Source organism: Acanthaster planci, linkage group LG14, assembly GCF_054643075.1.
Source record: "Acanthaster planci isolate LZ-2023a linkage group LG14, COTS_SCS, whole genome shotgun sequence".
NCBI classification, from domain to species: domain Eukaryota; kingdom Metazoa; phylum Echinodermata; class Asteroidea; order Valvatida; family Acanthasteridae; genus Acanthaster; species Acanthaster planci.
The window spans coordinates 3,945,436-3,969,456 of record NC_141790.1 but is presented as its reverse complement, the minus strand read 5'-3'; the positions used below and the strand labels follow the sequence as shown (position 1 = coordinate 3,969,456).

The 24,021-nt window shown below is 40.4% G+C and overlaps 1 protein-coding gene across 1 annotated transcript in view; it reads right to left on the bottom strand.

The window, feature by feature from the left end:
• Nucleotides 1-267: 267 nt before the first annotated feature.
• LOC110987004 (uncharacterized) overlaps nucleotides 268-24,021 on the bottom strand; it is a 138,817-nt gene continuing 115,063 nt past the window's right edge. Inside the window, exons 110-133 of the mRNA XM_087145599.1 lie at nucleotides 23,530-23,685; nucleotides 21,221-21,509; nucleotides 20,061-20,212; nucleotides 19,392-19,570; nucleotides 18,947-19,076; nucleotides 17,787-17,997; nucleotides 17,223-17,419; nucleotides 16,335-16,518; nucleotides 15,707-15,877; nucleotides 15,049-15,265; nucleotides 14,131-14,210; nucleotides 13,545-13,670; nucleotides 12,815-12,965; nucleotides 11,671-11,813; nucleotides 10,022-10,110; nucleotides 9,293-9,497; nucleotides 8,507-8,672; nucleotides 8,041-8,185; nucleotides 7,378-7,617; nucleotides 6,271-6,442; nucleotides 5,703-5,934; nucleotides 5,219-5,317; nucleotides 4,328-4,565; nucleotides 268-3,265 (exon numbers count right to left, since the gene is read on the bottom strand). Coding sequence (XP_087001725.1) covers nucleotides 3,224-3,265; nucleotides 4,328-4,565; nucleotides 5,219-5,317; nucleotides 5,703-5,934; nucleotides 6,271-6,442; nucleotides 7,378-7,617; nucleotides 8,041-8,185; nucleotides 8,507-8,672; nucleotides 9,293-9,497; nucleotides 10,022-10,110; nucleotides 11,671-11,813; nucleotides 12,815-12,965; nucleotides 13,545-13,670; nucleotides 14,131-14,210; nucleotides 15,049-15,265; nucleotides 15,707-15,877; nucleotides 16,335-16,518; nucleotides 17,223-17,419; nucleotides 17,787-17,997; nucleotides 18,947-19,076; nucleotides 19,392-19,570; nucleotides 20,061-20,212; nucleotides 21,221-21,509; nucleotides 23,530-23,685 — 4,014 coding nt within the window. The 3' untranslated portion in view covers nucleotides 268-3,223. The remainder of the gene's footprint in view (nucleotides 3,266-4,327; nucleotides 4,566-5,218; nucleotides 5,318-5,702; nucleotides 5,935-6,270; nucleotides 6,443-7,377; nucleotides 7,618-8,040; nucleotides 8,186-8,506; nucleotides 8,673-9,292; nucleotides 9,498-10,021; nucleotides 10,111-11,670; nucleotides 11,814-12,814; nucleotides 12,966-13,544; nucleotides 13,671-14,130; nucleotides 14,211-15,048; nucleotides 15,266-15,706; nucleotides 15,878-16,334; nucleotides 16,519-17,222; nucleotides 17,420-17,786; nucleotides 17,998-18,946; nucleotides 19,077-19,391; nucleotides 19,571-20,060; nucleotides 20,213-21,220; nucleotides 21,510-23,529; nucleotides 23,686-24,021) is intronic.

Here is a 24,021-nt window from a genome sequence, read left to right as displayed (position 1 = left end):
TTGCCCATACGATTAGAAGTACAGGTGGTAATGACAAATTTGTAGTATGCGCGGGGTTGCGCTGCTGGGTGCCCAGCTTGAAATGCACGTAGTCAACATGTCAGACTTGACAACCGGGTCCGGTCTCACACCAGAGTAATACTCCAGAGAAGCAGGCAGGCGTCCAGTAGCTGCAGATGTACTGATTTATTGTAATTCAGATTTGATTTGAATCACATTGATAATCATTCCCGCAGTCGCAGGGGAGGAGGTAGCCCCACAAATAGGGCTGTAGTGGCTCTCTTTTACAATCTGTCTCTTATCTGTCGCCACCACAGCCCTACTTCAAGGCATGTCTTAAATGCCTGAAATCCAAACTGCAGGATTGTCACAAACTTTGAATCCTAATATCTTCCGAAATGAGAATGACTCGACAATTTTACTTACACCGGCGCATTTTTCAGAGTTTGGACTTTCATACAAACACCCTAAAGCTTTCCCAAATTGCAAATTTTCCGTTGTATGGCGCCTCGAAAAATCCGGCCTGTACTGTTAACTGCCGACCACGGGCGGCGCCATTTTTTGAAGTTTCACTGAATGATATTTGGGAAACTGAAGAAGCAATAATTTAGTGATCTATGCACGTTTTATCGTGATATAAAGTAGCATATGATTTCAAATGCATGTACTATCTGCCAGTTATGTAAACTGGTTAATTCATGTCTTTTATTCATAAATGATACATCAACAACTACGAATAAGACACGGAGGGAACCAAGACATTATGAACATGAAGACCAATCAAAGGAAAAGTCTTAATGTTGATGAAGTCTTAAAAAGTCTTAATGTTGATAAAATAGATTGAACCGTTAACAAATGGTTAAAACAAATTAATAAAATAAATTGAACCATTAATAAATGTGGTCTGATTATTATCTAACGAATCAATTAACAAACACTTCAAATTAAGCCAAATTGAAAGGATACAAAGAAAATGAGAAAGAAAACAAATCAGCGGAAGCGTATTCTGCCCTGGTCAAGGGAATAATGTCAAGAAAAGTGTCGATCATGAAAGTAGATCCAGACAGGGCCGTATTTTGAGTAGAAGATGACAAAAGATGAGACCTGTGCTGTTTTACGACAGGTGAGTGGTGAGTTTTCCCAACCTTTTCTAGAGTGAATATACGTGTTGTCGTTTTTGTCATTGAAACTTCTACTTCCTATTACCAAGGCAGTAAGTTTGGTGTTGAAGCTTAGCTCACACAAATCTTGTGATAGGTTGGCATACTCTTGAATTTTATAGTCGTAGTTTTAGTTACGTTAGTTTCAAATGGAACTGTCACTTAAATGACGGTGATGTCTTTATTGAGTGTATCTTTTATGGCAATGTCTGGCTTGAGTGTGGTTGGTAGAATGGATAGTGGGATCGTATTGTCCTCACAAGAATGTCTACCTTCAAGATCAGCAAAGAGTTTCCGGTTAGAGCAATTATTGTGCATTTTATCAGGGGATTTACAGATTTTTGGCAGAACACTGTTGTGATCATAGGAGTAATGACCTTGATTGAGCATTACAATGTTTCACTGGACGTGCAGAGTGCACACCCGGGGTCAACTGACTTTCCCCACAGGCAGAGATTAGCGTTGACTGGTAGAGGGTATCTATAAGTGCATTAAGTCAGAAGTGAAGAACTTTGATTGTACACGTAGGGGAGAGTGGGGCAAGTGGGTCATCGGGGCAACTGGACTACTCTAAGGCCAAAAACAATTAAAAGGTTTTGAAATTGAGCAGTTGCGTTTGAACAATAATATTTATTTTTATCAGACGTTAAGCTGAACATAAATTGAGGCCCATGGGAGAAATATAAATCAACTTGAAAAATAAACTTCAAATTATGATTTAGGATAATACAAATGCGAAAACCAAACAACTTAACTTGCTTAACATTCCAAAAACGAAATTGTATGACAGGAGGAAAGGTAAGGGATTTTTCTAATTAATTTGTTCCATTGAAATCTGGTGCTTCTGAGATAATTACAAGCGCCAATTTTAGTGTTTTAATATCAAGTTACTCATGCCAACATTCATTTCGTATTCTTTTGGTGGCACGTTTTAAAGTTTTATGATGTGGTCCACTTGCCCAGGGTGTGGGGCTAGTGGTCCACTTTTGGATGAATATTAAATGATATATACTTATATATACTAATATTCATAAGTTTTTAATAATGTAATTGATTTCAACCGTTTGCAATAACAAACAAGTGTTTTGGTCATATGTTAAGAGTAGTTTTATCCTTTTCCTGGATTACTGAATATAGTTAGAATCAAGAATGAGCTTAAGTGGTCCAATAGCGCCAACGTCCCCTACATCATTGATTTCCACATAATGTTGGATTTTTCAGCTTCCATTAGTTCCAAGAGGCGACCTTGTTTAGCAAGGGATTTCATTTTATTATACCATGTATCAGCCATTTCCTTAGAAACGGATGGTTTGATGACTTTGAGATTGCGTAATCTGTGATATCATGATTTTGGTCTGTTCTGACTTCATGCAAAAATTAATTTTTATACAACCAATTATTCCAAAAGCCTTTTGATGCTATAAATTGCATACAAGTCGATCCGTCCACCAAAGTGATTCATAATCTGAATCTTAGCCCTAATGAGTACCTTTACGCTTTTTAAACTTGGTATATCCTTGTGTGTAAAATGTAGACAAAAAGAACACTTTTGCATAGGCCTACATGTACAGCACAACCAACATTGTAAAGTTTGATTTGATGTTGAGATAGGTCTGCTTATCATTAGGCAATCCTTGCATTCTACATAAAAATTCAGTAGCAATATTGCTAATGTGCAACAAAATTCCTTACAATTTTGAAGTTTGAAATGCAATAAACAATTGCTGCATGCCTAAAACAGTTGAAGAAATTAAAGAATTCGGTTATGGCCATTAAACCATAAGGAAAGGTCCATCTAAACAAATGTCATTTCCAAGGGTTATTTATGGAAACAGTCTTGCTTAATTTTGAAAAGTGCTGTTGATAGGTCTATGTTAACCTAACAAGCTGTGTAGAATAACAAGTAAAAGCTTAACCATAAAATCTCTACTGTAGTAAATATACTATTTATTAAGTAATTTTTCCTTTATCCTTTTGCAAAATGCCACTATAAGTAATCCATTAAATGTAAAGGTTCTGACATTTGACCTTTAATACGCAGTTGATCAGCCATGGTCGATTTTTTAAATCAATGTTTCATGAACATCTTGAACAGATCCTTGATTCTGAAGAGGGAAAAAGGAAAAAAGAAAGTAAGAAGAGTTATTGAACCAAAAAACTGTAGGCCCCTAATAGGAGTGGAATTGCTTGATTCAAGGACTTTCAAGGTAGAGAAATCCCACTTTCATGGACCAAAATCCAGCAACAATTGATGGTTTATTGGAGACTTGTATATGAGTCAATTGGTATTAGATCATTTTATCTGTACTAGTTAAAAGTAACATGGCTGGCTTATTATTGCTGGACACGGGTCCACTTCTGACTGAATATATTCCCAAACCAAGTAACCAGCAAAGGTAGCAAGTCAATTTTGCCAGTTGACAGTGTATGTTAAAACACCTGTCATCACATTACACTATCTGCACGAATATAATACCTTTTATCCTAAAAAGTAAATTTTTCAAGGACTTTCAATGACCCCTGATAAATTTCAGGGCTTTCAACACCTTGAAAAAATATTTTAAAAATTCCAGGACTTTCAAGGACAGTATAAGCCCTGAAGTTGCGGCTATGCAGGCCTATCCCACTACAATTCCACTAAGGCAGAAATGGCAATGCACATAGCAACTAATACGATTTCATAAGATCTGATTTCGATGTACAGATGAGGTGTGGTTGTACATACAGCTGTCATAAAGTCCACCTACATGGTATTAAGTAGGCCCTAGTCTGCAGCATGAGGCAATGCTACCAACAACTAACAAACATTTACTGACTAAATGTGCTTGTGTCCACATGCCTTATCTGCTTGTGGTGTTACCAACCTAACCCTCACCAAGCAATATACACCAAGTACAGGCAAATATCTCAAGAGCACTTGTTGAAAATCTGATGCCCAGCCTTCCACCTGTCTGAGAAACTTTTTGTGCATGTATACCATTATGTGTCCATTTCATGAGTTTCCAAAACCCAAGGAAATGGCAGCCTATTAGGTCAAAAGACTAAAGCTCTTTGCTTAATTTATGACAGCACAGCACTTGGCTTTATGTCACTACATTGAACAGCATTTTCAAATTTGTCACTTAAGGAGAGTAAGTCAAACTCCTGGCACCTATCCTGGTACAAACCTCTGTCTCAAGGCAGGTTGTATCCTCATCCTCAAATGATGGCGGAGGCCTCCATTGGAAAGTCAGCAACTCCACTGGCTCATCAATCTCATCAGGGTCCTTGAGATTCCCAGGACTTTGCACATGGATCATTGCTTGTGCCAACACATCAGTATCAGTAGGGCTCACTGCAGGACCAGCAGTATTGTTAAAGGATAAAGGTTGAACACTGGAATCCATCTGGGGAGGGATGTGAAATCTGCTCAAGAAAAATAAGACAGAGATTATATCAATCTGATGAATTGTCTGAAAAACTGGCTCTGTATATAACAACATTTTCATAAAATGTCTGACTTCAGCAACTCAATACATTTAATTGGAAGTTCACGACTGACAAACTAGGCATCAAGGACTGTACAAAGCTCAGAGGAACACAAAAAAGTATTTTTATACAGTCAGTGGTCAACGATTTGTGTTTAGCATTTCATGCAGTTGCAGCTCCAACCTCCCACAATGCATCAGGAATGCACTTTTATGATAGGATGTTAATCTGGGTTATTCTGTGACATTGACAGGTTCTGCCTAGTGCATCATCACACTGTGCCATGTTAATTATATACAACTGTACTTTAAAAGCCTACATCATTTTGACAAGGACTATGCCCTGTACCACTAGCATCTATGAAAGTGAACATGTTTTCCAGTTATCTGATGCACAATAAGATTGAATGGCTGTGTTTTCATCAAGAAAAAGTCTACATTAGAAAATTAACACTGAAGATGGTACAACCAGATATTGCAATCACTGCAAACTTTTAAGCTTTGAGTTATTTGAAGAGTTTATGTGTATAACTGTGGGACTTTTAACATTGGTTTCCGACACGGTCAAAAGAAGAAAATGTTTAAACTTACCTGTTCTTTTTGCTGTGTTCTTGTTGCTCGTAGAGAACCAATGCAGCGATGATGAACACAACCACCATGCAGCTGCCTATGCCAATAATAACTCTGGCTCTAAATAGAAAAGAAGAGTACCAACTATTTCCAAATTTTAAGGAATTGAAAACTCTTTAAAATTTCAACATGGTTATAGAGAAGAAACTGGGTTTTGCCTTCACATTCTGATAAGGGGAGTTCTGCATAAATCAAAAACTTCAAGCCATGAAAGAGAAGAATGTGTCATTAATGACACCGTTGACATAATGTAAAATCATGTTAATGCACTTGCACCCCACTTACAATTATTTCTGAGTACATTGCTTTTCTGAATCTGTGAACATTTTTGGTAACTATCAAGCTGTGGACACTGCATGGTCCAAGAAGAAAAACGCACCAGACACAGATTCTGAATAGCACTGATGAGAAAAAAAGCATTTGGCATGCAAATATCTTCACCAACCTCCAGTTGAAGCTGTCGCAGAGTGGATCAGACAATGGGCAGGCACACTGGTAACCACCGTGGTGACTGTAGCAGACATACGGGTATTCACAAGGTGTGGACAAACATTCGTCAGAATCAGTCCCATGAGTCTGGCAGGCATCACCAAACCATCCCGGCTGACACAGGCAGGAGTAGGAATCAAACCCATCGCTACGTGCTGGAGAGGTACAATTGGGGTCTTCTGCTGGTCCTGTATACACAAAGGTAGTAACAGAAAGAGAACATGGATAAAGTTGTCCCAGTTGCTTTAGCAGAAAACGTGCAAACAATGCCAGGCACAATTCATATCCATGATGGGTTGGTTGATGGGAACGATCGCTTTTCTAAGAAAGTAATCTTTGTGCTCAGCAAGTTCGATGCTTTAATGAGCAGCTCTATGAGAGTGCCTGCTGATCTCTGATGTCCACAGCTTCAAAGAACTGTTTCTGGTCTCAGATGAAAGATGGACAATAAGCCCAGCGTGTGAAGTAATGATGAGTGATGAAGCTGACAAACGGAGCTCTTATGTGATGACAGAGTGACTGACCTCTGCAGATGCCATCGTTGATGCAAGGGTTGGCAAGCACAGCAATCTGTACCTCCAGAAGCTGAGACACGGCCCCTGACTGGTCCTCAACCAAGACCAGGAAGCTATCCCTGCCATGGTAGTTGGGGTTGGGAGTGTAGGAGAATCTAGATGTTGTCCAACTCATGTCCTCCTGTAGTAAAGAAAGTATATACATATACACTGGGAATTTGATGGCAATTTCTACACACCACATACTTTTTATTTTGAACAGTGTACAGGAAGAATAGCATGACTTCAGATTCCTATTGGGCTAACAGGCCTTACAAAGTGTGAAAACAGACGTGAAAAGAAAATTGTGTGAAGTTTGCAAATTGAAAAAGATAAAAACAAAGTCTAGAATATTCCAAGAAACCAAAAGAGGGTCAATTAGGAGGGACGATTCATCATAATGTTAAAATCTAGCTATCCAAGGTTCAGTCAAGAAAATCCAATGATCATTTTATTATAGATTAATCCGGCAACTACAATTATAGAAGCCGGCATTCCTGCTATCCCTTTTGCACAGAAGGCACATGTGTGTTGAATATCTTTTCGACCAATAACTGTGATTTGTCAAATACTGACATGCATGCCTCAGGTCCAACAGTGTATGAATGTGGTGACACTATAGTAATGGCGTCTCATCAGATTAGTCCATAAACACACTGCACCCTAATTTATGGATCTTGGACGGAGGATAGCCTAGAACAGCAATCTACTAACCAAGTCCTGAATATTAGTTATGCATTCTTATGAGCTACAACAACTGTAAGTATATTGCAGGATAGCAGTGACTTTGAACAAGTTACATGAAGGAACAGGGCTGGCATCTATGTGTTCTGAGCAGGAACAAATGAGGGCATGTTTTGCATAACAACGGCAGTCCTTTGGTAAGCAGCCAATCACTCTGTGTTTGCACTGGTTCAACAGCATTTGATGCATGACTCACTGAGCACATGCGACTTATTTCTGTCTGAACTCCGGTTGGAAACACTTCCCACCAGTCTGTCTCTTCTGTGCCAATGAGGGTGCACTATAACTCAGAGTGGATACCAGGTAGAGAAAATATATCACAACTTTAATTACCTCACTGCCGGGTAGCGTGAGCCCACATGGGATGACAGGCTCTTCATTGTCAATAGAGGGCTCACTGCAGCCCTGCGCTGTTGGCACAGTCTTTGATACCCTTGTCAGAGTCAGGGTGCCATAGGTTGGAGGTTGGGTCACGACGGTCAATTCATCGCTGATGTCAGGGTCATAAGCTCCTAGCTCAAAGCTAAGTTCCTTGTAGGCAACGTTGAAACCTGTGTTCTGCTCAACTGTTAACTGTTAAACAAACGGTGCAAGGCAAAGTAAATATGACTTTCAGCAGATCTGTTGACATCAGTTACATGAACTTGTAATAACTTTTGCCTCATGATGGATAAGACAGTTTATACGGTGGCAAAGGAATATGCACTCTATACTTTGTCAATCCAACGGCTTTGTGATATTCTTGGTGATACGCTGGGATTTTTTTGAAAGACTTTTCACTGATATCTTGGGATACAGTGGATGCTCTTATCCTGGTAATTACATAGTTAATGTATTACATACTTCCCTTCCATTCAAAAATTTCGGCATGATTCACATATCAAAGAAAGTTTTTGAAATGGAAGGCATGCATAATTAAATCAATAATCAATGTTTATCTAGCTTAAATTAAAATTGCTCACTGCAAAAAGACCCACATTATCTATTTTAATTTACCAATGCAATGCGTCCATTGCCAACAACTTGGCTGTTCTGTGCACTGTACAGCACAGGGTTATCGTTAACTGGTTGAACTTCAATGGTGATATAAACACTGGTTGACAGGAACTCTCTCTCAGTGAAGATCTGCAACTCTCTTACAAAAGAAGAATATGAAAAGGAAAAACAAAATAGCAAACGGATCTTTGCAAACAGAGACTTTGGAGACCATTATCCCCAATTTACATTTAAACTTGTTGACACAAATCACAATTTGAAGCAAAATACCAATCCAACTGTTGCGGTGAAAAAGATTTGAATTGTACAGGATCTGAGAAGAATTCTGCACAACAACAAAGTAATCATAGTAAGTCATCTGTGGAGGTCTTCTTCATAAGAAGTTCTTGACACAAAATATAGGCTGTATGTGTTCTCCTTTTAAAAACTTTCTAATATTTTGGCAGACTTTTAGAACCTCTCACCAGTGACATGGACATTGACAATGCCATAGCAATCTGCACAGGGTGTGTAGCTGAATTCACCATCCTCAGTAATCGTTGCAGTGCCCTGTAAGTCCTTATTGCTGCCAAGTTCAAAGACTAAGACGTCATTTTCAGCATCAATGGCCTGGAATGTATACATCAAAGTACCTGGAATGGGATGGCAAGAGAAAAGTGGCCACGTAGTTGCCAGTTGCCATGTTTTTGGTGACCTTACATACCTCATCATGGACAAACTATATACATTTTAAAAAGTTTGATTTGCCGAATGTGAATTCTTTTATTTTTGTCAACTTCCAAATATCATAGAGTGACTTTCAACCTCAGGTATTCAGTAGAAATATTAACGTACCAAAGGGTGCACAAATTGTGACTGCCTAATTGGCCATACATGAACATGTATGGAAAGTTTGCAAACTGGCTAGACCTTGGCAATGACCAAATATTTGTCAAAATTCAACAGTTCACAAAGTTATTTTTGAAAATAATCCTTACTTATAATCCCAAAATATAAAAAGTCTCATAAAATAAGATAATAACAAGAAAATGCCCTGATCAATATGAAATGTGAACAAATACAATTTTCATCGAAACAACCCAAAACTATAACAATCTACAATGTCTCCTACAAAATTCTGTGATACGAGCTTATTTCATTAGTGTTTATAAGAATAAAACAATACCTTTAAAAACATCAACAGCTATCTAAGGAAATGCTTATCTGAATATTTTGAATGCAGTTTGACATATAAGTCTGCTCAGGAACTTACCTTCATCTTCATTCATGATCATCTTCTCAATGAAGTTTGTGATAACTGGAGGGCTGTTAGGGATGGTATCAAGGACCACAGCCAAGGCAAACTGGGTCTCATGGCTGAAATAAGAAGGGCTAGTTGGTACACGTTCCTCTTGCACAGCTCGCCGCTTACGACCTGCCGCTGAGGGTGATGAGGCTGGAGCCTGGGTAGAGCAAACCTAAGAAGAAACATCAAAGCAAGTAATTTTCTGTCTTTCTGTTTTGTCAAACAAAAAAAATCTACAGTTTGAAAGTAGTGTGGAGTTTTGTTGAAGAGAAGTTTAACAATAGATTTTCAATTATAATTCTACAATTTCCACCATGAACTATTCTGTTTTAGCTGTTTGTTTGGAAGTATGAAGGGGTTATGTCCCAACCTCCCCCATTGTAAAAATGTAAAATGGCCGTTGTCTTATTTCCACCATTAACTGGATGTACTGCTTTGGCAGAATCCATTGCCAAAACTGATCCTCGATTGTCTTGTAGTTGAAATAATGATGAGACAAATCAACATCATCCTGAGATGTGATTCCACGAAGTCCAGCACCCTGCTTGCATGTCCTACAAAACTGATATCAACAATGCTGTGCATGCTTGCGAAGGTTGCGCAATCTGCAAACAGACCAAGACCTCTAGTCTATTGCCTCTTGATGCAGTGAAAAGGTGGATGAATTTGGAATTAAAACACTTGACAATGACTCACCTCCACGTTGACTTGGTCTCCACCATTGAGATAAGTGATACGATCTACATCACTGCATGTCTTGGCTGCATCACGCCATTCAGAGTGGTCTAAGAAATGACAGACACTGACATATTCAGGCTGAAAGCAGAGGCTTGGCAGATATTCCTATCTTTTACTAAGGATTCATGCGAGAGAAAGTAACGACGCAATGAGTCATTACCATCTAAAAACCATCCAAGCCCTCCAGAGACAGTCAGAGATAATATTCCATATAATCAAAAGATTGATGGTTTTCGTGTCAAAATGAGGTATCAACCTGGGTATGGAACTTAAATAAATCATCCACTGGGACATGCACATTTCAAGAACTATCAATCCCCATATTTCAACAAGCACGGGTGTGTTTGTTGAAAACAGATGGGACAGGTACAGGGATCAGCCTCAATCACAAGATATTGCTAGCCACACATACTAGAATGCCAAGCAGGAAGACAGGACTGGCCTGGGCAAGTTCGATCAAGGACCATAGTTAACCATAGTTCGACTAACTCTGATTAAATGCATGCTGGATTACTTTAGTCAACTATTCGTGACCAGGCTATCAAGGTTGGTCGCATCATTGGTTGTCATAAATCCTTTTTAATAGCACAGTGTACACAGGACCAGTTATGAGAAAAATGCCGATATAGAGTATGTCACTAGTAAATGACCATTTTCGCTTTTGTTTTTGCCCTTCCCACGGCCACCTTTTCTCCCCTTCGGCCTACTGACCTGACAACAGTTGGCTAGGGTCATTCGCACTCCACCTTCCCTGCATATGCGCTAAGTCCGGTACGTCATGAATCAACCACTAGTTAACTAATGGTCCTTGATTGAGCTTGCTCACTGTTATGAGATGCTGGTGACAACTGACCACAATGCAGCTTAACCACTTGCCGCCGGGTGGTTTAAAAATGCAGTGCACATAATCAGGACTTTTTCAAGATTTTCAGTTTTCAAAATTCTTCAAAAATTCATCATTTCAATTAATGGACGTTTACACCCACATGAATTACTGTCTGATGGCCACTCTAGTCTGATAGACAAATCTATTGACACTTGAGTATTTCAGCCAGGCCTGCAGCCTTGTAAAAAGAGCCCAGATTGTACAATGTTATATAACTTTCTTTTGTTCACTAACCTGGCACAGTGCGCTGCTGACCTCTTTCAATAGGGGCCAGATTAGCGTGCAGCGGTGCTGTGTGGCTCATCGCTGCAGTGGTGGAGCGCTTTTGTCCCCAGTGGTAATCCGCTCGCACTAAATGCCCCAAACATTGGTATACTGTTTCAAAACAATGCTGGATTTTCTCCACTATTGACAGTGAAAAAATGTCGTTAACGCCCAGCAGCCTGGTTGTTTGTTACGAGTGCGGTCTTTTGTTACAAGGCCCAGTTCCCTTTGTCCGATTTTGGAGACCCCAGCCACGCGTATAAACACACGTTGCCTGAAACTGGGCTCCCCGGCAGGAAGTGATTAAGTTAGATGTTTGCATTTTTCATACTGAGGTGCAAGCAAAAAATATACCATGAACTTACTTCTACCAGTAAACCAATAGTCCTTGACTAAAGTTGCTCTTGTGTTTAGTAAAACAAACCAGCAACCTCAGAGATCAATTAGTCTAATTTACCTCTGTCCCAGTAGATAAGTCTAGGCTTTGCCTCTGTCCAGTTCCCTCGTGTTCTGAGAGTCAGACTGATCACCAGTGGCCCTTGGAGCTCAATCTGACCAAGACTGGAGATGTAGAATGTTGGCTCATACACAAAGCGTATCCTGGGAAGGAACAGAACCTTATAATGTCATTTTACTAACAGCAATGGTGTTACATGATATCTGTATTGAAACGGTGGTGGAAGGTTTCTCTAATCGGGGAGACAGACATGACAGCATCAGGCATCAGCCATTAATGGACTGATCCATTCAGCCCCACTCCATTATAACCCTAACCCTAACCCTGCCTGGGTGCGTGTGTGTGTCACCTGGGGGGAGGGGGCTTTATCACCCAGTAGAAAAAGTTGGGGCACACTCTTTTCACTGCCAGAACAGCTTTGTTGGACTTGTTTGCCTTTTCAAATAAAAGCAAAATATGTAGAGGCCTGCATAAAATTTCTACTAATGCACTTCAGGAAATGCACCATTTAGTCTCATTTATACATTTGAATCCAACTGGGTTATAGTTGAGTCCAAGTCCTTTCGTGAAACCAGTCAAAAGTAACAGGGAGAACAATGGAAAAGGGGTGCTTTTCCAAGGAAGCAAATGGCACCCTCAGCCTCACTTGGGTATCATTTACCACCTTGGGTGTATAAAACATCAAGAACCCCTACACAACATCCAGTGTTGAAAAGTGCACTCAAAACAATGGAGTCTTTCATTATTGTATAGCATTAACAGCACTGAATATTTGTACGTGTAATGGTAAAATTAATAACATCTTTTTAAGCTTGTTTTACACTTAGAGTACCAAATTCTGTTGGAAATTACAAAATTTTTTATACCAAACTGTACAACCTGTTTATCAGTCCTGCATGAACTTTACATTCAAGAGAGACCGCTCATAGGTGTATTATTAACATTTTGACTGAATTGATAATTAAAAACCATTCCCATAGCAAGGCAATCCATTCTCATAGAATCACTCCATGATTCTAACAGATTGTTCTCTGCAAGTTACTTCAAAAGCTGAACAAGCTTCTATTCGAGGACATGACCACCTAATTAGTGCACAGAGACAAACACTGGAGCACAGTCAAGAGAAGTGTGCATCTAGGCCCACCTTTGCCTGAGCAGTCTTGATGTGTATTGGATGGTATACAGGGGATTGGTGATGTAAGGTTTATAATCGGGGGAAGCATCTGATGTGAATTCCTGATTGGTTCTATTCACATCCAGCAAGCCTAGGATGAGAGAACCACCCACGTGCAGACCTGCAATAGAAAAATGAGGTTAATTGGATTTGAGATATTCAACCATTTCATACTGTGGTAATAGGCTGACACTGGCAACTCTCTGAGAAAACCAAAGAACAGAATTCCAGGTTTCATAACGATTCTTTATCAACGACCTAGACCTAGTACACATCAGCAATGGCCATTTTCACCTGTTTTCCCTATGAAGTCAACCATCACTTTCAATTAAATTAATGGTGATGTTGGGAAAACGTGCCTGCAGATATCACTGGGAGGCATTATCTCTGATGAATCTGTTGTACTTCAATCAACGCGGTGACTTGTTGCTCTGTCGTTCTTCTCTAATAATATTATGAGATCTGTTTGTTATTTGATGATATCCCCATATGTACATTAATCCACTGGTGTGCCTTTACTGCATGGGCACGACATTCACCTGCAACTTGTGAAACCTGAGGTAGGCATGAAGTTGGCAAATCACAGAATCTTATTGATCAAAGAGGCTTCCGAGCACGTACCCACAACCAGTCCTGGAGCATGGTTCTTCTAGTTCTGGCTGTCACATTGGTCTATTAGGTACCAAACACTCAAACCTACCTCCAGTGGTAGCCACAGTGACATCAAAGTGGTTGTCTGTCGCTCTCTTCTTTCTCCTATGAACTGTTGGTGATATCAGGATGAGGTCTGTACCACTGTGTGATGTCAACACCTGATCACTGTTCCCTGTTGTATATCATACAAGAACAGACAGGATTTTCAACATCCGTGGAGAAATTTGATCTTACCTGATGGCAGACAGCAATTAGTTGACTTGGGTTTATATCACTAACATTCTTTTTTCTACATTCTGATTAGTTAACAAGATGTAACACAAAAAGGCTCTTTTAGATTAAAGAAGCATTTTCAAGGATTTACATGTACCTCTGTTACTGAAGGAATCTGTTCCAACAGTACAGTGAATGATTCCATTCTAATTTTCTTTGAAATGGTACTTCATGACACTGATAATTTTGTTCCTTATCTCTATATTTTACCAAAATCATTTCTCCTTTGTGACAAATGAGTGCGGTAATAAGTGTTTCTGAAGAGGAGCCGTCGTTTCAGCATAAGTTTATTCAACATGATATGTGATGAGCTCAGCCTATGACAATTTGCCAATAGGCACAGCAAGGTTTGTACTAACCTAACACCATAGTAGTTCCTGATGGCACAATCTTACACAACTGAGCTGCATTACACATCCTCATCGAGGTATGTAGACATCTAGAATAGCCAAAAACAGTTGCATGAACCAATGCATTCGTGCTCATGCCTTGGGTGACCTCATAGACTTTGGAATGAAAATCAAATCACAAGACACTCTGTAAGACTTCACAGAAAACTAGCCATCACAACTTGAATTGAGTGAACCACTGCTGGAGATGTATTACAATTTGAACAATTGGTTTAAAATAAGTTTGTATTAAGATTATTTAAATTATTTGGGTGAGACAGTTGGTTTCTGTCAGCACACCAGAGTGACTGAAGTATAGTCCTGTGTGTCAAGAAAAGAAAAGCTTGAAGACAACTCCTACCTAACATCATCTATGTATTAAATATAGGCCAGTCCTCCCCCCCAGCCCCATATATAAAGTTAGAACAATGGTGTATCTGGCGGGGGGATGAGGTTGCAATGCCCCCCACCCCAAAACATATTGCTGTTTCTTTTTTTCAACAGAAATTGAAAGTGCCTGTTCTTAAGCAATGGTATTGGCAGTTTCCTTGAGGAGAGAGGATGACTCTATTATTGTTGAACAAAATTCTTCAGTGATATCGCCCCACAACTTAAAACCAAGATTCATCACTGATTTGTTCAGCCTACATGTATAATAATAGGGCAGTGTAGCTGACTGAGTTTTGACATCAAAATGATATCATTCACATCAAAGCTGACCCAAGAGTTTCCACTGGTTACGAGTTTGTCGGCTAGGATGCCTGAAAAATCAGAACTGCTATTGCGTTTGGAGTTTAGCATACATACAAATACCTTTATCATTTGCATCCACTGTAAACATGTCTCTAATATATCAACCACCCAATGGGTTCAGTCTTGCACACTTACTTGCCAGGCTCCATGTTGAATTTTGCACCTGTCTTCACCTGGTGAGTGGACTCGTTTGGCATCTGGAAGTCAGTGATGTTGAACCTTTCCTCCCTGTCACCGGCTTGGACTACGATCTTTCCATTCTCGATGGCCACGGAACCAGAGGAGTTGCCCCCAACCACCATGCAGGGAACAACGTCATCGAGAAGCTCAGCTGAACTACTCACACAGTACTCTACGGACAGATGTAGAAGGTGGCACAGATTATGTTAGGTAGGAAAAGAACTGGTAAAAAAGGGTCATCTAATTTTTTTTCATAATTTCTGCAAGTGTGCAAGACACACTCTTTCCTCTACTACCTATGACCAACTTGGTTCATGAAAACAATTCAAAGACCTCTCTTTCTATGTCACACTCTTATGATTTGCTTACCAGTGTCTGGTAAACTAAGACCCTGTGCATGAGTGTGATAGTAGTCCTGTAGGAATGACGTAAAAAACAGACAAAAAACTGGCACAAATTAAGGCCGATATTTCTGCAACCTTAGGCCACCCTTACAAAAATTACTTGCTGTGAGAGAGGCCTAGGTCTAGTTAATGCTTACATGGTACACGTTGTCCGGAATGCAATCTTCAAGAAAGTAAAACAAGCCAGCCTTTACTGCAAGCTGACTTACCATAGCTAATGATGGACTCATCCTCTGGTTTGGACCAGGAGGTCCCAGTCTTGGTTGGGTCCTCACTTTTCTGCACATCAGGTGGGTACACCTCCTCCTCAAACTTCTCACTAAACATGGTGGTGGTGTTGACATCATCTGCAGTGGGCTCTTCCAGCAGAACCGTGACTCCTAGGAAATGAAAACATAATGTTTCATTGAAGTCTTCTTTATAATGTTGGGGTCTCTGGATCTGTCTGGAAACTGCAATTTGGCTTTCTCACTTCCTACCAGTCATGAAGCCTGTTGTAACCTTCAAAGCCACATTATGTAGCACTGCTGAGCAGCAGAAATCACTACTTTGATGTTTGTCAGCATGACAGAATACCAATATATGATTACCTTCACTTTCATCAAATTCTCCAATCAAATTCCATTAAATACCTACTATTTGTAGTCCTTTGGTATTATTATCCCGTCATAGCAATGTAAACCAATTGGTTGGTTTCTTTGCACATTATTCTGTCTATTATTTTCAAGTTTGCTTGACTGATAGCCTTTCGGGTCACACAGTATTTAACCACTATGATGCAGTAATCTGTCAAATTAAGGTTATGTTGTTTGTTTGTCTGCATGTCAGTCTACCTACCGTCACACTCTACTATTGTTTCCAAGCCTGCTCCATTGACAGCCTTCAGGGTCACATAGTACGTGGTGTTGTGGTGCAGTAATCCCATCAGATCACTGTTGGTAGCTGTCTGGTTCAACCCAACGTTGACAAAGTCTTGCAGGTCTCTGGCCCCTCTGGAGGTTCCTATGGCCCAGTAATGCTCCTGAAAGAAATCATTTTAGGTCTGGTTGCTGTGAGATCCATGCACATAGTGATACCTGATGTATGACCATCTTGACCCATTAAACAAAAATCATTAATGTACCACTTTTCCCTAAATTTACCATGAACCTACACTGTGATGGTTTTTCAGCACATATACATCCACTGTCAAGTAGTTCATACAAATCTGGCAACTTCAGCTGTGCATGTACTGTTGGGTATTCTGCTGTGCTAAGAATATGTGAAAAGGCCCATAAAATTATCTCCATAGACCAGTGGTGTATTTAGGGGTCATTAAAAATCCCTGAAAAATCTATCATGGCATTAATCCAATAAGCCCCGGGTAAACATCTTGGAGCAGCCCCAATGAAGGATTTGTATCATATTGTAATGAAAATTTATGGGACGTTCAAAGTGATATGTCAAAGGAGTAACCAAAACTTCATCATCCAACCATACAGAAAAGAAAACAATACAGTCTTTCGTCATCAGAGGGGAGCACCATATGTGCTTGGTCTATTGGAGAGTGTTGTATTTTGGGAACAAGAAACACAAGTCCTCCTCGGTGATTTGTTGCCTGATAAAAATTCCTCTCTGATCTTCCCATTACATGCATGGAGCCCACATGCGATCCCAATCACAATGCAACACAGACAACTGCATGAACACAGTGTCTGATTTGCCGATAAGAATCCACTGACAAACCTTGACCAAGCTCTCCATGTCAATGAAGCTCCACAGACAACTAATGGTAGACTCTGACGACTGGTACCACGTCGGCTTGTACCGGCTAACACTGAGATCTACATAAAAGAACACATCCAGTTCTGCTGGGGTTTCATCCACGTAGAAGCCATTGGAGGATGCTGACACCAATTTCCCATTTCCAAGGACAAATTTCACTGAGAACAGAAAACCCAGAATAAGAAAAAATATCAATGGCAAGTTATAACTAGTAATTTGTAACTAGCACTTTGGCCTTTGGATGAGCCACTGCTTGGATCAAAACAAAGGCAACTCCTGTAAGAAAAGTCATTTTCCCTACACTTACAATGGAAGACTTTGAGATGCATGGTGGTGGCAGACACAACAGTCTTTTTTGGTAGATGTGGACATGCGCGTACAGTTCTAGGCATGCGTGTTAGTTTAGAGTACGCGCAAAACTGTGGAAAAGGGCCGGATTATCTGCTGCCATCATGCATCTCAAAGTCTCCCATTATGTCCTGCTAATCCATAAATTTTATCCATCCATCGATGAATTTGTCTCACCTGTCAGAAAGAATGGGAGCGATCCTCCATCTTTTTGTGAAGTTGCCACTGTTACATTAGTGTCATCATCAACTGTTACATTCAAGATTTCCAGTCTGGGTAGGGTCAGGTTGGTGAGGGTGAATGTGATGGGAACGGCATCTACAGAACATGAAGGATCGCACTGATAACGATCACAGGGATGGATGCAAGGGACACAGGGCCTCGCGATCTGTAAACACAGAGACAACAGTACAAGAAATGTACAAAGTCATAGGTCAGGGATTTATACAACTCTGAATGCTTAATAGAGCCTTCTACTGGATAATGACTGCCTTTCCAAGTTCAGAATCCAAACTGATCAATGAAACTGCCTTTAAAAGATATCTTATCTCCCAATAACTGACATACATGTAGCTTGCTTCTCATTTGGTTTAAGTTGTTCCTGTTCTTTCATAACACATATAAGTGCTGTTCTAATTTATCAGTGCATTTTTGATGCTTGGGTTCTTTCCTGGTCCAATCATTCTTGTGCTGTTCTTGTTCCTGTTTTGTGTTAGTCCATCTAAGGCATATTGCCACAAGCCCAGGCTTCTGGGAGATGCCTCCAGATCATTTACATTTTCATCCTTTACACCTTTTTGACTATTCTATCAACTGATTTACCTACTTATTCATGTATTCTATGCTAGTATTTCTCATTCTGGTCTGGAAATAAATGTGAGTTTGAATAGAATTGGTTTCACTGGGAACAGCCTGTGAGAATCTGATGCTACAAGTCGCAAAATATGTTTCGATATGTGAGTGATAACTAAACAGCCTTCATAAGCTTGAACCATACCAACTCTGCTCATACCAATTTGAAATACATCGTGTCTCTGAATAAGGGATTCCAAAACAGATGAGGAAATTTAGAGTGTTGAGAAATTCCTTTTACATTAACCAATGACTGATGCTTAAAATGTGGGAGTGGGCGACACAGAAATTTACTAGCATTTTAGCCTGAGCGGAGAAAATGAAAACGGTGTGAAGTGATTTCAAAAGTATAAGGTACATTATGGTATATAGTGACATCTCTGCTTAAGGCTTAAGTCCATTTATACAGTTTTCAAAAAGGCAGCCAAACATAGTTCAAGTGGTCAAGTTTGGTATCACTATGGTTAGTTAAAAATCCATGTTACCTCCTTGAAAGGTACGATATCAGTAGCTTCTGCTTCCGAGCCAACACCGGCAAAGTAACGGGAGACAGGATTGGTACCAGCCCTGAATGGTGCCCCATAACGACACAGCTTACTCTGCTCAGGTGGCATCCTGAATCAGAAGAAAGGGTAGGAGCATTTCAATAAATGGTAAGGTATACTATGCTGTGCATAGCAAATGAAGCAAGAAATATTGCCAAAGCAACTGAATACCTCATTAAAAGAATGGCCCAACTCCAGCATTTTTGTTAAGAAAAGTTAATCGATTTCCCTTGCAACCCCCTCAGAAAATGTCTATTTTTTCTTTTGATCTGAAAAAAGGTTTAGGCGGAGTTGGACCCTTCTTTCAATTTGGTATTCAATTAGAAAAGAAAGGCACCCTTGATATGGCAACAAAATGTGAAAAAAACACGGAGGTTTTACGAACTTGAAGTTCCTGAGTGTTGCTGTGACAACTGGAGGATTGAATGGGTCTTGCAGATCAGCAATGTAGCTGTCTCGATTGAAGACATGCAGAATGAGCTTGGTAGATGAGGACATGACTGGTATGCCAGTCAGTGAGGCCAGCAGCTTACCATCAATGAGGACTTCAAAGGACCATTCATCCTGTAACAAAAAATGTTTCAAGAAAAACTAAACTAAAAACACTATCGGTGAAAAATAGGTAAAGAACTGCGAAAAGGAGAATTTAAACACCGTAAATGTCTGGATCATACATGAGTAAATGTCTGCCGCATTGAAAACTGGACAAGATGAAGAGTAACCACCAATCAGGAATTACAGCAGGGCAATGGTACAGGCACTTATCAGCTGCAAACACTCAAACCATAAACTGACATTAACCACTTGCAAACAGAAGGCCTACTTTTTTGGGTCTGAAAATGTTGACTTTTGAAAAAGGCAAGCTACTGAAGCCAACCTTTTACATAAAGCCAAACGCCACTAAAATTGACTCTGAGTCATTGGTACAGCATGTTTGTATTTCTTCTCCCAACCTAGAACACTCCAGGATGCACCCATGGAGCAGTATTTGCTGTGGCCAGAGTCAGGTGCCACGGATATCTGGGATTTGATTATTATGCTTGCCCTGGTATACCTCATGTGCATCAAATGGTGTGACTCTCAAGTTGACTGTGTAATGACGCTCCTCTACTGACGGATCAAAGTCTAGATCTACAAGCTGAGAGGACATTCGCTGACCATCCTCGAAGTAACGGCACCACAGCACAGCTTGAGATGCACTGCCATCTAGAAAGGGAATTCATGGACTGACTTAATGCTTTTGCATCAGTCCGTGTCATATGAAGTTATTCTTAACCCCTTGATGACAGGAACTTTTTTCTGAAAGCTGACTCCGAGAATTCCAGCCTCGCTTGGCCACGAAGGCCACCTGCCAAACCGCAAATTCCCGGTTTGTGGCCCTCCGTGCTCTGCCCGCTTTGAATTACACAGTAAAAAGGCTCATTGTTCATTGTTTGTGGCTCTACTCGAGCTTCCACATTCCCGTTACCTCTTTCAAAGTGGGGACTATTGTGAAGCTGGTGATTATGATGCAAATTCGGCCTTTTCATTTCTTGACAACACACGAAGGCCAATCACCATCTATACAAGAGCCAGGGTCTGCCTTCTTTCACCGTGTTTGCTCGAGTGTGGGCCGAGAATAATAGCTGAAAAGTGGGCTGAGGATCTCAATTTTTATTGCGGCTCTTACCATCATCCGAAGCAGTTAACAAGGAAGGTAAAATAGCAATAAAAAGAGGAGGATTGTATGGCTCGTGTAAACTCCTGATAACATGGAGAAATTCTCTTTGCAAGTTTATACTGAAACTTGAGGTAAAAGGACCAGGAAGTACCTAGCACACACAATTGCTGGTATCCATGATACAGCTCACTAAATTCAGGTACTCAATAGTACAATAAACATGAAACAAAGCAAATTCCATCTTCAAAGAAGAACACCTAAGGACATTTCACTAGGCACTCCTGATGGCCCCCTTTCATGGCAGAAAATATAGTGTTGACAGTTGCTCCTTAGAAAACCAAAACATTGGCTTTTCTACGGAGCAGTTGTCAAGAAACTCCCAGGGAACAGTGGCTCTGTAAAATGTTTATCACAATGCTTACCACCATTGGTGGGGGCCACTGTAAACGAACAGTGATAGGATTATCACAGCCACCATGCAGATTAGAAATTGATAAATTTAAAAAAAACAGAGTTGTTTCCTCCATCACATTTTCACAAGACGTCCATCTTACTTGGATAAAGTTGGAAGCCGCACGCTCTCTGTGAAATCCATCCAGCATTGTCATCGTTGGATATCCTGTCCCTGTCTTCCTTTTTTCTATGGATGGCCCATGGTCTGGAGGTCAAAGTGGTCAGTGAGGCACTAATAGTCACTTCAGGCTGTTCATGTATGCCACTGGATGCGAACTCACTAGCTGTGGTCACAGGTGGCATGTTGGTGGTACTTGCATACATTGAGTTGTCTTCAGATGAATCAAGTATTCCTAAGAAGTCCTGACAATCACATTGAGGGCACATGGACTGTGATGAAAGAGAGATATTGTGTTTTCATGACGTAAAGACTGGAAAAATGGGATACATAAGACCATTAAATTGCATATTTCAGGTCCAAACGACTATGTTCACATATCCAAAGTCACTTTGGACTTGGTGACCCGCTGTTAGTGCTGCCTGGAAGCAACAACACTTAGCAACCGTGTCAGCTTACATACATCAGTCAGTATACCTTATGGGGGAGGGTAGGGAGAAGGGGAAGAGAGTGTGGGATAGTTGTTAATCACTTGCTGCCAGATGCTTTAAACAATGCAGTGCACACATACCGGCCATTTTCAAGATTTTCTGTTTTCAAAATTCTTCAAATATTCATCATTTCATTTAAAGGACATTTACACCCACACGAATGACTGTTTGGTAGCTACTCTAAGCTGACAGGCTACCTTCACTGACTCTTGAGTATTTGAGCCAGGCCTGCCGCCCTGTAAAGATAGCCCAGAATTGTGAGGTGTTGCGTAATTTCCTTTGTCCAAAGTGAATGCGAGTGGCATCTTTTCAAATGCGGCTGGATTAGAATGCAGCAGCGCTGTGTTGCTCATCAATGGGGCCCTGTAGCACTTTTGTCCGTGGTGCTAATCCGCAGGCCCCCCAATGCCCAAAACAGTGGTACACTATTTAAAAACAGTGATGGATTACCTTCGAAAAATGCACGCCAAACAAATGATTGCAATTCCCAGCAGCAGGTCTTTTGTTCTGAGTACTGTCTTTTGTTACACGGACCATTTCTTTTGTCCTCGGCTCTGCGTATAACCCCATGGTGCTCGAAACAGGGTTCCCCGTTAGCAAGTGGTTAAGGTTCGTCATTCATGACCAAAGGGTCAGGGGTTCAAATCGTATTGCTAGCCTGATGTTTGAGCCCTTGGCAAGCCACTGTACCCCCTTTTTTTCTCCTTCCTTTCTGCACGAGAATATGGGTACTGGCTAGTGGTGTGCATTTACTGGTAATATGAGAACCGGGTGCTTGATACCTGTAATGGATGGGTACCTGGGTACCTAGGTACCTGTAATTATTACTAAAATAACAGCAAAACACATTAGTTCAGTACATTCAAACCTTAGGGAACTGCTTAAAAATCAAGTTATCCAAAGTTTCAGCTAGTGAAAGTTTCCGGGTCATGAAGTCAAACCTGGCCATAATTGAAATTAACTCACTAGGCATGTTGCTCACAAACAGCTGCTTTTCTTAGATTTTGTTACCTAAAAGTTTCTTTTCTATTGATAAACAAGCAATAAAATAAATAACTTAAAAGCTGTGTTTTTGTGGGGAAAAACTTTCATGTTGTTCAATTTATCATTGTGACAGTGCAATATGCATCAAGTAGTCGGGGCATATTTTCACTTGGGCTTTCCTAGTTGTGCAGTTACATGACTTTTCCTTCTATGGTCATGTGGCTGCCACAGAGTCAGTGATTGGACTGCCTGTGAACGGGCTACAATGGATTTCCTGATTGCAGCTACACTAGTTTGAAAGCCAGGATTTGTTGTCGTTATGGGTTCGTTTGGTAATATGCAATGTGCATACAAGTATTCCCAGACCAAAGTGTGCTAGGCAAAGATGGCCAGCCTACGGTGAATTGCATGTGAAGCATGTAGTGTTGGTAAAATGGTTAAATGGACTCTAAAAATATTTCACTCAATTTTTTTCCGACAATTTATTGGCAAGTAAGCAAAGGAAAAGGGTGCTTGTGTTTCTAAAATATTGTGTCAACATTTACAGGGCCACTTGTGGGTAATAACATTGACGAAATGGAACTGGGTACCCATAATCAGAGGTCTGGTATGGGTACTCAATACTAGGCATGGCCAAGATATCTTTGTAAGGGTGAAGTTGGCCTGACAATCCAAGATGCATGTCGTATGGGAGCGATTTCCAAAGTGCCACGAACAGATTACCATAGAGGCCAATGTTGCAGCTCAATATAGGAAAATCCCTAGTATTCGTTTTGACAAAACTTGATACATGCCACATCAAAGTTTCCAGACTTACTTGATTGAAGGGTTGTTGATAGCAGCACTGACAGATTCCTTCTTGCCAGTTTTCCCGTCCACCAAAGTCAAAATCCCCAATGGTTCCATCCGGGCCATCCCAGAATAGAATGCTAGTCACGCTGTGCAGGTCAGGCGGTGCTGCCTTCAGATCAAACTGGTAGGTGAGTAAAAAGCTGGTATTAACAAAGAAATCTTAAGGTACATGTAGTCTTTGGCAGCAGGAGTATAATCGAAATGTACAAAAATAAGAAAAAGATATAAAAAGGAAAATGAAAGTGGAGACTATTGTGAAAAAAAGGAATGAAATACAAATGCAGAGCTATTTTGACCTTTAACATTTGTTTCTGGGCTCATGTGTACAGAGAACATGAAGTTAAAGTGGTCCATCGAAATGCAACAGACATTTCAGGGTTGCGACGTCATCATGGCACCATAATCATTTATTTAACAGTTCCACTTCCCTGGCAAAATGCACACCAACATTGACTTA